Source organism: Stereum hirsutum (assembly GCF_000264905.1).
Source record: "Stereum hirsutum FP-91666 SS1 unplaced genomic scaffold STEHIscaffold_6, whole genome shotgun sequence".
NCBI classification, from domain to species: Eukaryota; Fungi; Basidiomycota; class Agaricomycetes; order Russulales; family Stereaceae; genus Stereum; species Stereum hirsutum.
The window spans coordinates 729,386-745,264 of record NW_006763136.1 but is presented as its reverse complement, the minus strand read 5'-3'; the positions used below and the strand labels follow the sequence as shown (position 1 = coordinate 745,264).

The 15,879-nt window shown below is 51.4% G+C and overlaps 6 protein-coding genes across 6 annotated transcripts; 2 read left to right on the top strand and 4 right to left on the bottom strand.

Annotated features, from left to right (window-relative positions):
- Positions 1 to 658: 658 nt before the first annotated feature.
- On the top strand, positions 659 to 3,035 carry STEHIDRAFT_110482 (amidase signature enzyme; the record flags this gene model as incomplete). Its single annotated transcript, XM_007303439.1, has 10 exons — positions 659 to 904; positions 965 to 1,154; positions 1,295 to 1,391; positions 1,458 to 1,705; positions 1,784 to 2,142; positions 2,223 to 2,258; positions 2,323 to 2,420; positions 2,486 to 2,625; positions 2,694 to 2,741; positions 2,806 to 3,035. The coding sequence occupies 10 exons, from the start codon at positions 659 to 661 to the stop codon at positions 3,033 to 3,035; spliced, it is 1,692 nt and encodes a 563-aa protein (XP_007303501.1).
- Positions 3,036 to 4,731: 1,696 nt separating this feature from the next.
- Positions 4,732 to 5,328, bottom strand: STEHIDRAFT_156194 (uncharacterized protein; the record flags this gene model as incomplete). Its single annotated transcript, XM_007303438.1, has 4 exons — positions 4,732 to 4,786; positions 4,863 to 4,895; positions 4,970 to 5,209; positions 5,267 to 5,328. The coding sequence occupies 4 exons, from the start codon at positions 5,326 to 5,328 to the stop codon at positions 4,732 to 4,734; spliced, it is 390 nt and encodes a 129-aa protein (XP_007303500.1).
- Positions 5,329 to 6,564: 1,236 nt separating this feature from the next.
- On the bottom strand, positions 6,565 to 7,232 carry STEHIDRAFT_156193 (uncharacterized protein; the record flags this gene model as incomplete). The annotated part of the gene is made up of 3 exons (XM_007303437.1): positions 6,565 to 6,666; positions 6,775 to 6,919; positions 7,030 to 7,232. The coding sequence occupies 3 exons, from the start codon at positions 7,230 to 7,232 to the stop codon at positions 6,565 to 6,567; spliced, it is 450 nt and encodes a 149-aa protein (XP_007303499.1).
- Positions 7,233 to 8,356: 1,124 nt separating this feature from the next.
- On the top strand, positions 8,357 to 10,042 carry STEHIDRAFT_120906 (uncharacterized protein). The gene is made up of 5 exons (XM_007303436.1): positions 8,357 to 8,794; positions 8,912 to 9,331; positions 9,458 to 9,599; positions 9,706 to 9,815; positions 9,926 to 10,042. The coding sequence occupies exons 2-4, from the start codon at positions 9,135 to 9,137 to the stop codon at positions 9,760 to 9,762; spliced, it is 396 nt and encodes a 131-aa protein (XP_007303498.1). The 5' UTR covers positions 8,357 to 8,794; positions 8,912 to 9,134; the 3' UTR covers positions 9,763 to 9,815; positions 9,926 to 10,042.
- A 490-nt stretch (positions 10,043 to 10,532) lies between these two features.
- Positions 10,533 to 11,208, bottom strand: STEHIDRAFT_120904 (uncharacterized protein). The gene is made up of 3 exons (XM_007303435.1): positions 11,042 to 11,208; positions 10,774 to 10,988; positions 10,533 to 10,719 (listed from the first exon to the last, which is right to left on the bottom strand). Exons 1-3 carry the CDS (start codon positions 11,123 to 11,125, stop codon positions 10,614 to 10,616), a joined length of 405 nt encoding a protein of 134 aa, XP_007303497.1. The 5' UTR covers positions 11,126 to 11,208; the 3' UTR covers positions 10,533 to 10,613.
- Positions 11,209 to 11,917: 709 nt separating this feature from the next.
- STEHIDRAFT_110479 (uncharacterized protein) lies at positions 11,918 to 14,804 on the bottom strand (the record flags this gene model as incomplete). Its single annotated transcript, XM_007303434.1, has 10 exons — positions 11,918 to 12,088; positions 12,177 to 12,505; positions 12,576 to 12,654; positions 12,720 to 12,994; positions 13,055 to 13,184; positions 13,755 to 13,814; positions 13,906 to 14,125; positions 14,208 to 14,263; positions 14,349 to 14,490; positions 14,605 to 14,804. 10 exons carry the CDS (start codon positions 14,802 to 14,804, stop codon positions 11,918 to 11,920), a joined length of 1,662 nt encoding a protein of 553 aa, XP_007303496.1.
- Between the last annotated feature and the right edge of the window lie 1,075 nt (positions 14,805 to 15,879).

Genomic DNA, 15,879 nt, shown 5'->3' with positions numbered 1-15,879 from the left:
TTTGAAATGCTGGAATCTTCCGATCCGCCCTGATGCGCCACACCGGTACCGCCACACTGTCCCCTACCACAACGTCGATCTTTTGGCATTACCACCCCATCGAGAGGGACACTGGTGCTGAATCGCTGAAGATATACACCACAACTTTTTCTTGGGTCAATACACCAAATTCCCCATCGTTGTTGTTTTCAGGATTCAACATCGCAGGTGAAAGACTCGTGTATCAACTCAACGCTGCGAGTCGCTGCTCGACCAACTCCAAGCCTGTGCGGTTCTTCTGTTTCCAGTCCACAATTCTGCTATCTCTATCCCATCATGTGCCCAAGACCGTCTCATCTTCGTCTTCGCGACTGGGTAAACGGCGCCCCGCATCACACACAGGTGTCGTATACCGTCTTCTAGGAATTGCGGTACTGCATCCCCCGTGGGTAGCATCCCTTCGAAAATAGATAGCTTCTCATCACTTCAGACATTCGTCGCCTGTTTCTCACCAGTCGTACATGCCATCATTATGCGCATGGACGCGTTTGCGGGAGCAGACAGGAGCAGACATAGATAACGATGCTAATAAATACTCCGTATATGATGTCGCGGAGTCTGGATTCTCGCTCATGAACTTCGTGGTCACTTCCTCGCGAGCTGTATGCTGAGTGCTACGATGCAGAAATACGGGATCCACTTTTTCTTGGTCTGCTTGCTCGCCTTCATCTATCAGTTTGCGCTCGGGAATGCCGGTAGGGGCATCATCGACGGGACGACACTCCCACCTGACCCAAGGCGAATAGTTTCACCAACAAGACGCCTGGCTTCCAATGCCACCTTACCGGACCTCTACGAGGCGTCCATAGCCGAGCTGCAGTCCGGACTGGAGCAAGGGCTCTTCACCAGCGTTGATCTGGTCACTGTACGTCTATCCATCTATTCATCGGTTCCTGGTAGTTGCCTGACATTGCGTGTATAACAGGCGTATTTCGCACGGATCAATGAAGTGAATCACCAAGGACCTATGCTCAACGCCATCATCGAAATGAACCCAAGTGCATTAGCCCAAGCCGCAGCCCTCGATGCTGAGAGAGCTAATGGGACTATTCGAACCCCACTGCACGGCATTCCAATTCTCTTGAAGGACAATATTGCGACCCAGGCTAGTGATGGTGAGACAGCAGCGCCTGAGGTGCGATATTGCATTGTTCGAGCTCATGATATCATCTTTGGCAGGGATGAATACCACTGCAGGCATGTAACATCTGTGCGTTTGTAGAGGAATAAGTCTGACATAGCTTCTGCACAACAGGATCATTCGCTCTCCTTGGCTCAATCGTTCCGCGCGACGCCACAGTGGCGGCCAAACTTCGAGCAGCAGGAGCAATCCTTCTTGGGAAAGCCAATCTGTGAGTCCTCCAGCTGTGATATGCACTGAATTCGGACAGAAACATTGACTAACTTTATTTGACCAGCTCTGAATGGGCAAACTTCCGCGGTAACGTCCCGAATGGGTTTTCTGGACGAGGTGGCCAAACTTCCTGCGCCTACTTTCCCCTCTGCGACCCTTCGGGTTCTTCCTCTGGAAGCGGTGTTTCTACGTCTATAGGACTCACGACCGCAGCACTCGGTAGTGAGACAGACGGTTCGATTGTTAGTCCAAGTAGCAGGAATAATTTGGTAGGGATCAAGCCCACAGTTGGTCTGACTTCGCGTGCAGGAGGTATGCATGTTCAAACTATGTCATTTGTCTCCCTCCGTGTCGCTGGTCCATGCTCTTTAACACGACGTTTTGATCTAGTCATCCCTATATCCATCAACCAAGACACCGTTGGCCCTATGGCCCGCTCCGTCACCGACGCAGCCCAGATCCTCAACATCATAGCCGGCCCCGATCCCCTCGACAACTTCACCCTCGCCCAACCCACTCCTCTCCCCAATTTCACTCTCGCACTTGATCCTAATGCTCTCAAGGGTGTGCGACTCGGCGTCCCGAGGCTCTTCACAGGAAACGACCAGAATATCATCGCTGCGTTCAATGCGAGTATTAGGATTATCAGGGCTTTGGGCGCAGAGGTCGTGGACCCGGCGGAGTTCCCTGATGCACAAGAGATGTTGGACAGTAATAATGAGACCACTGTGTTGGATGCAGATTTCAAGGTGCGTCCAAGATTGTGCCGCAGGATCAGGTGGCGTGTGTAGTGTGGCGAGAGACTAATGGATGTGGCGCCGGCGAACAGGTCGACGTGAAGAACTACATTGATGGACTCTTGGAGGTCTGTTTCGTTTTCAAGTGTCAAATATAATCTTGCTGAATTGCCATATGATGTGACGTTGTAGGTCCCGACGAACGTCACTGATCTCGCGGATTTGATCGCCTTCAATTCTGCACATGCAGCAGAAGAATTGCCTGAGCCCTTCTGGACAGACCAGTCCGAGTTCGTGAAGGTCTTCCAGGTATATGTGCATCATTAATTTGACCTTTTCTCGTGTTATACCACAGGTTCATCGCTTGTGAAAACACGACGATGGACGCTGCCTACTTCGCCGCTCTTGACGCCGATCACGACCTTGGCCGTACAAGAGGCATCGACGCCACACTTCAAATGTTTGGATTAGATGCCATTCTTCTTCCTACAGACGGTAAGCGTAACCTTTCCCGCATATCTCTAGCCTACAATTCACTACTAATGCATGCTCCCGACCGACAGGATTTACCTCTGGGCCTGCTGCTATCGCTGGATATCCTATCGTTACCGGTATAAGCGCCTTTATCTCCTCCGCCATATTTCTACTAACTAACATTTGACTGCCTGCGACCAGTTCCCCTTGGCTTTCAACCCGCCAACGTGAATGCGTCCGCTGCAGATCCCGTCATCGGTACGGCGCCAGGCCTTCCATTCGGCCTCGCCTTCATGGGCACCGCCTTCAGCGAGTTCCAGCTCATTAGCTATGCGTTCGCGTATGAGCAGGCTACACATACGAGGTTGGAGCGATTGGCATTCGATGCGGCGATTCCGAAAACGCAGTTGGCTGATGTGATTGGGGCGTGAACGGCATTCTTAGAGGTTTGTGACGTCTCACGAACTCCATGTATATCTAGGTACTTGGAACGAAATTGTGGACTTCGTGATGCTACTATAGCAGGTCAAAGGGTCGACCACGCCGAGCCATGCACAGGATCCGAATCGAGGGATTATCATCTTCATTCATGCAGTGCCTTCAAGTTCACAACTACAGCCAACATATTTCCTTGGATAGCTCGCGCCACAGAGGCGCTTCAATCTACTACTGTACCATTTCGATCGGATGCCATGAGATTTCTCGTGTGACACGACTTTGAAAATCCGAAAAAGCGAAAGAAAATTATTGCGATACTCAGACCTTATGCCATGGGGGGTCTGTGACGTGTGACCATGGCATCCGATCGAAATGGTACAGTATACTACAGCGCGGACACAAACGACAAAGACGCAATCCGATTGGCTGGGGCGCCTCGGCCGGGTCCGAACTTGCACTGCCACGTACACGTGCACTTGTTCCGTCGCTCTCGAAAGTTCCCCGACGGTCATGTTCCGATACTTGTGCTCATCTCTTGGCTTCCAGACAAGTCTCAGAGCGAGTATGGGGTTCATTCATACCGCTGGATTGCAGTTCATTCAATACTGTCAGCTCCAGTACAACTTTTCGGGATGGTTGACGGTCTCAGACGTAAGCATCTCCTGAGGCAGAGGATATTGAAAGACCCGCGGTAATGCACAGACTGGTTGCTTCTACTGTACGACAGAGGTCATGGCGGCATGCCTGAGGCAAAACTATACTTGGTACTGTCAGGCCAGGCGGGTTTCAAGGTGGTCATGAAGCGGGTGTCACCTCCACAGCTCTCCAAAGTTTAGGACATCGGATATCTAGCTGAAATCATCGCACTCGCAACGTCGTTCTGCAGCTTGTAATAGCTTCGAGCTCGAGGTTCGTGCATGGGGAGGGTGTACTAACATCTTGTTTACTCCCTCAGCTGGAACTGGGAGAAAGTAGAACTGGAAGGTCTTCTGGAGAACGAAGGGTCGAGGCGCGATAGCGCCTCGACCCGGAGTTCTAGGAAGAGCCTCAGTTTTTCCTCGTCAAGCTTTCAACTTTACTCAAGCGGTTCCTCTGCTAGCCGCGTGCGTAGCACGGGCTTGCTGCTAGTCTATTATACTACAGTACGCAGACAAACATAAAGACAAACCTGCTCGATAAATGATTGGCTAGCCAAGCCGGCGGGGCTTCATCAGCTGACTAAGTCTGTGGCCCAGCGCCACCATAAGGCTCTCGAAGGTTCGTTGCAGAGCCGCTGCGCGGATGCGTGCCACGGTCGACGTTGACACATTAGGCGGCAGCTTTTGAGGTGGAGTTTTCGTCTGTTGGCATCCACTTCTCAACGTTGTAAGGTAGCGGATGCGCTGTGGCGGGCATGCGGCGGGCCTTCACTCTGCATGGCAGTCAAAGTAAGTTACTTATTAGGACTCCATTCATGGTGCGCTATTGTGGGTGTGAAATCCTGTCTCCACGGGATTCTCATGCCAAATAGGATGCTTTGCCAGCCTGCGGGAATGTAACACTGGGGGGTCTTTTGGAGAACGGAGGGGCGAGGCGCGATAGCGCCTCGACCCGGAGTTCGAGGAAGACCCTTCAGGTTTTTTGTCGTCAAGCTTTCATTTCCACTCAAGTAGTTCCTCTGCTAGCCCCGTGCGTAGCACGGGCTTGCTGCTAGTCGGCCAATATAGTGAAGATCGCGGTTAAAGCGTATATCACGTCGATGTCGCTGGCAGTGCAGAACATCGTGTGTGAATGACATTGAGAAAACATTAGGGAGAATAGAAACAGTCATAGCAGCTCACCTGATGCTAACAGCTCGGAGTGCATAGTCGTCACTACATCAGCGACGCACAAGTCAGTCACGTTGCTCACCTTGTCGACAGAACGTTTCAACTGAAAAAGAGCTCACCTAGCGGCAACGATAGGAAGAGCAATGATGATCTCCCCAGCAGACGTCGAGACGTCGTTCGCAATGGCGAAAGCCGAATGCAAATCGGTGTTTACGAGCTCGAGAGTAAACCTCTTGGGGTCGCCGAGCTGCTTGGTGAAGGTGATGGTTACTTCTTCCCCGGAGGTGATTGTGCTAGCGGGCGTGTCCAGGATGAAGCTCGCAGCCAGTGGGACCATGGCACAGGTGTAAGCGAGAACGCTTCAAGCTGCCTTCAGTGACATGGGGGAAAGACAGGTGAAAGGCGGTATGACATACCGCAGGATATTGAACATGTTGAAGGTGGGCGGTTGTTGGGGATGGAGTGCACTTTCGAACATGGGGAGGAGGCCTCTTATACGCTCTGAATGCACCTGCCCTCTGGCCCGGTTGCTTCAGTGTGATGACGCTCAACTAAAATATGAGCACGAACGCTCTACAAAAATTGCGTACGGTCCATCAGACCTACGTGCGAGAACATCTGGGAATCCAGTCTAAAGCATGGTCATCATCGGACGAATGCGACTACTTTCAGACCCCCATCACCGGGCATTCAACTCTTGTAGGTCAGAAGCGAGAGCTCGTGACTATGAATTCATCGCAGTCTCAATCCCCTTTCAGCGATCACCGAGAATACTTTGAACGTCAGAAACCCGAAAGCTGCTGTTAAAAGGCGACGTTCGGATACCCTAATGCGCCGTGATCAGCAAGAGGGACGGGGTACTCACTTCGTGATACCGTACCATGTCCACTGAGCTCCCGACGAGTCTACACACATTGACTCCATCGGTACGACTTCGTCCAACCAGGAGGCTATACCAAAACTCATAAATCAACGCGCTGACAGCGAGGTTCATACCAAACTCACCTCCAGCTGGCAAGCCACCGACCCAAACACCATACTCCACGTTATCCGAAGCTGAAGCTAAGGAGGATGGTAGGAGACCAAATGGCAAGAAAATGGCGTTCGTGTGGCGTTCTGTCCGCGGACAGAATCACAGTAGCGCCGAATCGCGTGCGAGACACTTACACTCATCCTTCTCGGAACTTGCATAGCCATTTACGGAGGGTGGAAGCAAGAAAACCAAGTCGACCAACTACTGCATCTTCACACATCACCGCTAACTTGAACTTTAGCCCCCGAGTGCATGACTACTTATATCTGAGCCACAGGAGATCATGAGCGAGCGAAGGAGCGAGATGTACAGCCTTCCGCAAACTTGTGCAAACTAGAGCACAGCCTGTGCGGGCTTCCCACGAAGGACCAGCTGCGAAGTTCTCGAGGCCAACTTGTGCCTAGGAAGAGGAGGCACGAAACGATGATTGATTGCGAAAGCAGGTAGGACAGAACAGCGCGGATAGCGAAGATAACAGCAGGAAACATAGCAGATGTACAGGTCTTAGGAATTGTCCATTCACATCAATGAGACTTCAGAGCAGAGGAAAGCAATGGGAGAGCGAGACTTGTTGGACGAGACTGGTGAAAGACTGGAAGTCATGATAAGTGATTCTTGGCCGTATCACACGAAGAGGAGGATTGACGTACCCAGTGCAAGTGGAGACATCGATAATGGCTGTTAAACAGCGGAACTCGCGGACGCCTGCGTTTGTGCATCCTGCTCAGTGCCGCCACTGGCGGTAACGGCAGCGACACTGGCTTTAAAAGTCTCGACGGTGACCTGAACATATAAAGAAGGGGATGATCATAAAAATTCCGTTCAGACACGACACGTTGCTCAACAGATGGTACACGAGGGAGGAGCTCGACACAAGTGATTACGGCGTACCATGATATCCAAGATCAGGATCCTCAACTCCTTGGTCAAGCAAAATATGTTCCAGTTCACGCCAGATAATACGTTTGACGCTTCCCCATACAAACTTCTCTCATTCTCGATACGCTGAAAGATATCTCGGTTCTGGCCTCTGAGCCTGCGGGTAAGGTGAGACGGCGCCAAAAAAGACAAAAGTTAGCCGAATGACAACGGCAGCTGGAGACTGAGTTCTAGATGTACGGAAAACAAGTTTTATCTAAAAAGTACCTCTGCAAGCGATCTCCCAGAGCCACAGTGTCAGAGTCCATCCACAATCTCATCGCCCTGTCGAGCTCGTCTTCAGCGTCCGCGAGGAGATCTTCGAGCACCTTGAGCTGCTCCCCCGGACGAACGTAACCGATGATCCAGAAGATAAGATCGACGAAAGTTAGAGCATTTATAAAGATACCAAAGTTGTCGGCGGCGGCCATAACGCAGGGAATAAAATCGTGAAAAATGACGGCAAAAATACAGGTATCGACCTCGCGAGGTTTCTGCAATCGGTAACAATAGCCACGTGTACAAGGCGGCATTGTGCGCAAGATTCCCACAAGCGAGAGAGGTAAACGAGAAGACCTATTCAAGGTGACCAAGACCAAGACCGAGAACCAAGCGACAAGGGCGCCAGTGTGATGCCACTGATGACCTAGCGCAGGGTTGTATAGGCAGTATAGACGTTAGCAGGACGAGCACGGCAGCAACGGGGTACGGCTATCGTTGGCATCAGGAGAATAAGTCATGCGATGTGGCAGGGTTCGAAGATCGGAGTGTTGAACGTACGGATGATAGAGGACTCCTCGTACGTATTACAATTGTAACGGAGATAGACGGTTTCTAAGCAAGGTGGGGGTAAAGGACTACAGCCCATGATGTTCATGAAGGAATGCAGGGAAACTTTTGAAACCGCAGGAGCACGTACCTTCCGCGAATTTATGTTGAGGTTTTGTGCCTACTCGAGCCCACGATTGGTCGATGACGCACATCTCCAACAGAAAGGTGATACGGAACGAGGAATCGCTCTAAGTCGTAGAGCATCGAAAGGGTGGAGTCCTGGAACAACTTCAAGAACTGAGTTGGGTGAACTTCACTTGGGAGGACGGTGGCGACGGCAATGATCAAGGCGTGGGTCGTTCGCGGCCAAGCCATCCGAGAGAGTAGACGGTGACGCCAGATGGGAAGGAGGAGTGGGAGGAGGAGAGGCTTCAAGTAGTTTGAAGCAAGGAAAGACAGAAGATGGAATGGTGGTGGGAGGGACAGGCGGGTCGGTCGCTGTGGTGGGCGATACTTTGGGCGATTTGGTCTTGGGGCGGAATGGCAATTGCAAGCTGCAGTGGGGTGGGTACGGAGCCGGCGGGGCGCGCTCGAATTCTCTCGGATTGTCGTCAGGAAGGTCATTCAACGGCATGAATTAGCGCGCATCGTATGCGCGCCGCCCCGCCGGCTCCGTGCCCCAGCTTGCAAGACCAAATCGCCCAAAGTATCGCCCACCACAGCGACCGACCCGCCTGTCCCTCCCACCACCATTTCATCTTCTGTCTTTCCTCGCTTGAAACTTCTTGAAGTCCCTCCTCCTCCCACTCCTTCCCATCTAGCGTCACCGTCTACTCTCTCTCGGATGGCTTGGCCGCGAACGACCCACGCCTTGATCATTGCCGTCGCCATCGCTCCTCCAGGTCGTTGCAACTGCTTAAATGCTGCCCACCTTCAGTTGAGTCGTCTCATTCTTCACTATGCGTCGCTCATGCTTATCTTTCGTAGAGCACTGTGAGTGCTGCCGCATTAATATTGATGCAACAATTCCCATGATCCGGCTTTCATGTATCTGGTGAAAGGAATATGTCTTTCGACTACGTAGAGCATCGGGTTCCGAAGCAGACGATTATACCTTCGAAGTTTCTCGGTTTTAGGCCGGGGCAGGCTATTGTCTAATAGTTCCAGGTTTGGTCCTTCGGTTTATCATCAGTCGTCGTCCTACAAAGATTTATCGGTCATGGTGCGTTCATCCTTCATTTTTATTCAACACTGCCATCTAACTTTTCGCCGTGCACGCTGTCCCTGCGTGAATGAAAACCGAAACTCATGTATCCTGACTTATCAACCATCACTACAGACTCATTTTGCTCAACTCTCGTCGACGTCTTTCGACAATCGGCATTCAAGCCGCCCCTATATCGCTCTCGACGACGGTCACTCCCAACAGCACAGATCATACAGACCTCGTCACTACACGTGCGGTGACAGTCGTGACTAGTCACGCCATACACCGCCGTCCGCGAGTCCTGTACTCGGATCGTCGACAGCGTCCCCAGCATCTTACCCTTTTAATCGCAAAAATGTCTGCCGCGAACAACTTTGGCTCCTTCATGAACTCCCTGGCCTTCTTTGGTGTGGCCTTCAGGATTGGTTCTAAGGCGCTGCCGCGCACGCAGATGGAGAAGCTCGCGAAAACGCTGAAGGAGGCGAGAAAGGCGTGTGGAAAGGCGAAGCAGCTGCAGCTTGATGTGGCGGCTTTCGAGGCATCTTTTGTACGGTATGTTTCCCGCTGTTCACTTCATGTTAGCTAGCCTGGTCTGGTTCGTGGCAGACGTGTCGGGGCAGTCTTGCTCCATTTCCTTGGTTTTACGCGAGAATTTGTGCTCACGTTCCTTGGTCGTAGTCTCGATGATCAGCGCCGCATCCTCTACATCAAAACATACTCCATGACCTATCTCGTTCTCTCTGTTGATTACCGCTTCATCTTGACCTACGAGATTTATGAGGCCGCTTGTGAGGCAAACCGATTGAAGCAGGACATCATGGTCAGTGCTATCTTCGTCTTTCCTCGACGCCTGTCCATACATCTTGTTTTCATACTATGCTCTCTTTCGTTCTAATTTCCTTTCCATTTCACTCCGGCGATCCTAGTCTGCGATCCGCCAGAAAGAATCCGGCGTCGACGCGCATATCGGAGAGGCTGTTTGACGTTGCAGGCAATGAGCGTCTGTGCAGGGAAAGTGCCGAAGTGCCCTTCTCTGGTGAGTATACATACCCTCCGGTCACCATCCCAGCCGGCTCTACAGCATTCCATGATTTACGTCGGGGCATTGCTGACCGTGCACGCTCTCCTTCTCGTATCACATTACAGTCTTGATTCTCGTTTCCTTCTGCAACTCGAATATTTCTCGGAAGATGGACTGGGTCTTGGATGGTCTCATAGAACAGTTTTGCTTCGTACTGTGCTTTGATGTATCTTGAATAAATGAACGAATGAACGCGATTGAAGTTTCTTCGGACTATTCGACTCTCTGACTCTCGCGACTTGTCGCTGATGTGGGGCATCAACGTGCCGCCGCGGCGCCGTTCAAGTCTAAGTTCTTCCACCCCTGCAAACAACTTCTTACCGACATCTATATGCGCACCGCCTTTGCGCATGTAATATCCGCCATGGTCTACCTTGGGTCGGCCAAGACTGCTTTAACGCAGTGTGCGTCGGAAGAGAGACAAAGATGTGAGAGATGTTGAGCGCGTTAAGTTTGATCGAGGGCCCCTATTAGGCGTAGTTGGGTCCCACGTGTTTACCACGCGATATTTGCGTCCATGGCGAGACGGAAGCAAAGTGCCACGGTGGCTCTTTGCGTCCGAGTCTCAGTCCGTCCCCGAGTTCTACTCTAATGCTTTCTGAGTTTCCGGCTTCACGGAGTACCGCTGAATCTCGTACTTAGTGATATCGACGGAGCATTGTGAGGGTGGAATAGCAAGTGAGCTAAGTATATGATTCGAGACGCCGATACTACAACAGTGAATACGAACGCATCTTCAAAGCCACAATTCTGTCAGTTCGTAGCTATATATTGGCCAATATCACCGTCATCGGCAAGTAAGACAACGCATGTCACGAACACCACAGCAGAGACGACTGTCATGACGGCGAGATGAGGCCTTCATTGCAAGTCAGCACATACATGCTGTATTGAGCGGCATCGAAGAGCTCACGTAGTAGAGTTAAGGAAGGCCCGGCGAGCTCTCATGTCCCGTAAACAGGAGTCGTACTGCCAGAAGCCTCCGGCTACAACGACTAAGGCTGCAACGACTTCGAGAGAAGCCAATGCGATACTCTTTCCTGGACGGAACTCTGAGTCTTCATCTGGACCTGAAAGCCGGGTTTGCAGAAGAACGGCTGCAGAGATTAGGACCAGGAGAAGAGCAAGCTGATTTTTCGTTAGTGAATAAGTGTGAGTACGACGGTGGCGAGGCGACACACTCTGATGTGCGATAGGTAATTTCTCTCAAGCATGCAGAAGTCGCGGGCTGTGCTGCCTACAGCTTTAAGCGACAAGTAAGGCATCGTGAATTCTGACAATCAAAAGCAAGAAGACACCTCCCCAGTCCTGAGGCGCGAGCAGCGATATTGCTGTTGGTGGTCCCAGCGGAGGGACGTCACGGTACAGCAAAACAAACATCTGTCCGCAATGCGAAAGTTTACGTTTGTTGCACGGTCACGGGGACGGCGTATTTGGCTCTTTGTTTGGCAGACTGCACGAGTTCGCCGGCGCGCGCGCTCTTCCTTCTCATCTCCGCCCTGCATCATATACTCCCGCAACACACGCACGCTCGCACCGTCCGACTCATGTCTCTACACGAACTCACGGCTCCTTACAATATCACAATCACTTCAAAGTTATCTGGTGCCGTGCGAACCAAATCTGGCTCCTCGATCGACTCTGGTTTTGACCTCCTTTTTTGTCTTTCACCTCGCCACTCTCGCCTTTTTCTTCTTCTCCGTCCGGGTCTGGGTCGAGGAGTAGTACTACTAAGAAACCTATGAAAGCGAAAGCGAGACCTGGTGATTTATTGGTGCCGGTTTCGAGCACGAGTGCCGTCGCGCATAGTTCGTCGACGCCTGGGAGGAGAGCCGGAAGTTCAACCAGTAGCAGCGCCAACGCTCATGGTCACAATCACGGCCACGGATCCGGAGGTTATACACATTCTCGCAATAACAGCTTGACGAAGTCGACGTCAAGGTCATGGTCAAGGTCGGAGAGACGATGCGGAAGGGGTTGATTTGAAGGAATGCATGTATTTTGCGGATGTGGTCAGAGTACCTGCCTAAGTAGCATCCCTCCACATCAGCATTCGTCTACACTGTACCCAACCCAAAATCAATATCTGCCGTCGTCCCATTATCATCTAAGGCACTTCGACCCCCTCTTGCGATAAGATGAACAGAGGCTGCTTGTGTAGCTGCTCTGTGCGACTGGCACGCGTGTCCGAGCGCGACTCGAAGGATGATCAACTCCGGAGCTATACACTGCCGTTCATGAACACCAACATAGGTATTAGCCGCTGAAACAATGGTTGCATAAACACCCAAAAACAAGACAGTCGATCTGACGCACCATCGATTGAACCACAAGCGGAAGAACAACCGCTCGAAAGCCACTGTCTATCGCATAGAATACGAGGTAGATCAAGTACGGGACCGTAGGCAGAGCTGCCGACTCAACGATCATCGCGCTCAGGGAGGTGTACATCTTGACGTCTCGCATTGGTAGAGCTTGGCGGATCAATCGGCGCATGGAGAGGAGACGGTACATGATGTTGAGAGTCACGAAGATGTTGATGGAGATCGAGCAGCAGCCGACGACTATGGACATAGGGAGAGCTTGGTTTAAGCAGATGGGCGATTCGGGTCGTAGGAGGTCTATGGTCGATACGATGCTGAGCACTGGAATAAGTAGTTTGGTGTTAGGGACGATAGTGTGGAGGTGCTAATATATTTGGAGGTCTCGACGCACCAACTAACGCCACGAAGAGCAACGTGGGGACCGCGACTACGCGGCGACTATGATCCCACACGATCCATAGACGGTTTACCTTGAGTACAAGCCTGGTAGTCAGTGGGACATACAAAGCAAACTGAGGAAGTATCGCGGGCGTACCAAAATCATGTTAGTGAGTATATCAATCGCCAGAAAGCTGACATGGCCAATCGTATTTAACGGGAGGGGTAGGTTCACCATGGTCCGAAAAGTCGATTCCTCAAAGCTTTGCTTAACCAGCATCAACTCCTCCTCCAAGCAGATCGTGATCAGATGAACGGTCCCGAGGATGAACAGAATAAGAGTCTGTAATCCTTTCCACAATTTATCTTTCCTCGTGAGACGAGTTTTGGTGGTGAGATACGCCGCGGAGAAGAAGATACAGATGTGCACTCCTGGATGCGGTCGAGCATCTCCTCAGTAGGCGGGCGCATGGACGACAATGTGATACGTACCAAATGTCACTCCACCTAAAACCAATCCAATAAAGTTGAGACGCGCAGCCCGGAGATCGAGCTGCGACACATTCTCCGTGATACAGGTGCCGTTTGTCATGGCTTCGTCCAGAGGTCCTAGGCGATGAAGCTATCAGTGACGCACGACCAGTCTTGTAAGCGGTGCAATGATTCGTACCTCGTCGTCGTTTCTAGGATAAGTTATAAACTTGTTGTATGAGCTCCAAAGCCAGAGCACTTATACCAGTCCTGCACCGTGCCGTGCATGTTTGTGGCGGATACTGAACCCACATTGGCGTCGTTCTACTGGAACAAATGTCGGCTTCAAGTTACGCGAACTATGAGCAAGGCGGGACGGACAGGTTCAAAGACCGAAGACCGTCAGCTTGCAGAAGCACAGAATCGAGTAGAACCTTCTAAGGTCAACGGCGACAAGGGCCAATGAAATGGACAGTCTGCTCGGGATTTTGTCAGGACCGCACGGCCGTCTATGGTTCGTTTTCTTCTGAGCCGGTAGCATAGTCAAGATTGTTCAAGTCGTCTCGAAACATGTTACGGACGGAATATGCAAGTTTCCAGAAATTGCGAGCATGAGACAGTGGATGCAGGCACATCCCGCATTTCGAAGTCCAAGTCACCGTGAGGAATGAACGAAATGGTGATTACTTATGTTTCTGACTTGCTTTGAAGTTGGACTAACTTTGCGGACTTGCTTGAGCACCGTCGCTCGGCGATTAGCCAAAGACCGACCCACTGAGTTCTAGAGGACATGTGTGACGAGCATAAGAATGAAAGGTCAACATTCATTACGGAGCTTGCGGAAAGAGATAGACATCGTAAGGAGAACTTACGACGATGGCATACCGGAAACGAAGGCGAACAAACCACTTCGTGTCCGTAAAAATTAGTACTACGCATTTGGTGCAGCGGTCGCGAGTGGCGGCAAATTGCGTGGAGGTTCGGAAGCAAATTTCCCAGAGTATACATTTGCCTCCGTCCTCTAATATTGCAGTCACTTGCTCAGACAGACCGTCGCGAGATGCAAGAAGAGTAGAGAAATGGTTCAAGTTTCTCATTCAATTCAGATCGATGCGGATATCCTACATCATAGAAAACGAGGGTCATAGGAATGATAGGTAAAGCTCAGACGGACCCATCTATCTTAGCCTCGACCCAAATGTTATTGACTTCTGATGTACGGATCTCAGCCTGGGGCATAGATAAAGCCGTTGATTAGATTGGACGACTGGTGCAGAGAATGCGTAGGGTAGAAAGCAGGCGAATGAGCACTGACCATGACGTCCTGTTTGAGGCGTTTTACCCGGCTCAACACGCCGTGGACCTTCAACGAGAGGTTTACTCGCAGATCGGCGGCTACAGACAACCAAGTGACGGTGTAGGCTTGAATGTAGAGCGACTGATGTTCTTCTTCAAGTCTACGATTGGATTATGTGAGTAACAGGATAGAGACCTCAGAACCGAAATGATAAACCAAGATGGATCGTGGGCAGACCGAATGAATGCGACGCAGGAAAAAAGCTAAGACGTACCCTCGAAGAGCATCCTCAAAAACCCTGACATTAATACACAACACACTCGCCTCCTTGATACCCGCCCTCGTCTCCTTCAAAGCCTGCTCCAACATCTCCAGTTGCGTCCTCGGCAGAACCTTCCGGCCAATCTTAATAGCGATGCAGACGAAGGCGAGAGCGTTCATGAAAGAGCCAAAATTGTTAGCGGCGGTAGACATTGCGAACAGACGCGTGCTTGAGTTAGTCGAATGAAATGTGGGTTTTATTGCGGATTTGTAGGGGAATGGGCTGTCTCCTGCGCCCGAGGACGAGACGTATGTGGTCGAGCAGGTTGTGGGAACAAGGCAGTGACTGCACGTGCATTGAGGACCCATATGGGTCAATATGATGAGCAGGCTTGTGGAGGAAGACTGAGGACGAGTTTGAGACGTTGTAGACGGGGTGTAGAATGACCGCTGACGGGCGAAAGAGACGACGGTGAGACCTGTCGACAAAAGCCATGTGGACGATCTGGGTCTGGGAAGTTTGTGAGATAGGATGACCTAGAGACTGGTGGTCTTGTCAATGGCCCCGACAGAGTGGGGAGGAGGGAATATGGGCATAGGAGAGCCCTTGCCGGGCATGCGAGACGACAGCGAATGGATGAAAGCTCCCTCAGCTATGACTTACCCCGCTACGGGGACTCATAATCAAACAAAGGTCGCATCAAGGTAAGGATATGGTTGTTGAGAACTCCAGTTTTTGCTAACACAGATCAGTAATGGCCTGGTGAACATCCCGAGGAGAGAGAACCGGGTAGAGAACAGCAGAAGTTCATGCTATTCAAGAATCAAAGTGGAATCAAAGAGCCAACGATGACGAGTGTACAGGCAGAGCCGTAGCCTAATGTCGAGACCACAACACGCTTGCTGGTCGCTCATGGTCGCTCATGGCGAAGTCGTGAGGACAAAATGGAGGGAAGAAGAGAGGGGGTGAAGGTATGAGGGAAGAGGTGCTTGCGGTATCATTGTGTGTCGTTGTTGACCTCCGAAAGCAAACGGAATGCGGAAGAGGTGACTACCAAAAGCAGTAATCCCACATGGGCGCTTGGCGTTCCGATATTTTAGGCGCCCTGATCAGCGCTCTGATGCGCCAGCGCTTAAGAAGCCCACCCAGTAGGCGCTCGTGAAACTACTGCATTAGGCCATTTGCGAAATAATTGCACCGTGTTTTCCGATCGCGAGCGCCTCTGTGGCAGTCAAGCAAAATCCCATGGCGCCTCTTTCGCTTGCACCTTCACCTTCATCGTTGTCG

Coding starts and splice junctions, on each gene's coding strand:
- STEHIDRAFT_120904 (XM_007303435.1), bottom strand. CDS start 11,125: ATGCCTTACTTGTCGCTTAAAGCTGTAGGCAGCACAGCCCGCGACTTC. Junction 10,989..11,041: donor ATTACCTATCGCACATCAGA/GTGTGTCGCCTC, acceptor ACGAAAAATCAG/CTTGCTCTTCTCCTGGTCCT. Junction 10,720..10,773: donor GCCTTCCTTAACTCTACTAC/GTGAGCTCTTCG, acceptor CTTGCAATGAAG/GCCTCATCTCGCCGTCATGA.
- STEHIDRAFT_120906 (XM_007303436.1), top strand. CDS start 9,135: ATGTCTGCCGCGAACAACTTTGGCTCCTTCATGAACTCCCTGGCCTTC. Junction 9,332..9,457: donor TTCGAGGCATCTTTTGTACG/GTATGTTTCCCG, acceptor CCTTGGTCGTAG/TCTCGATGATCAGCGCCGCA. Junction 9,600..9,705: donor GATTGAAGCAGGACATCATG/GTCAGTGCTATC, acceptor CGGCGATCCTAG/TCTGCGATCCGCCAGAAAGA.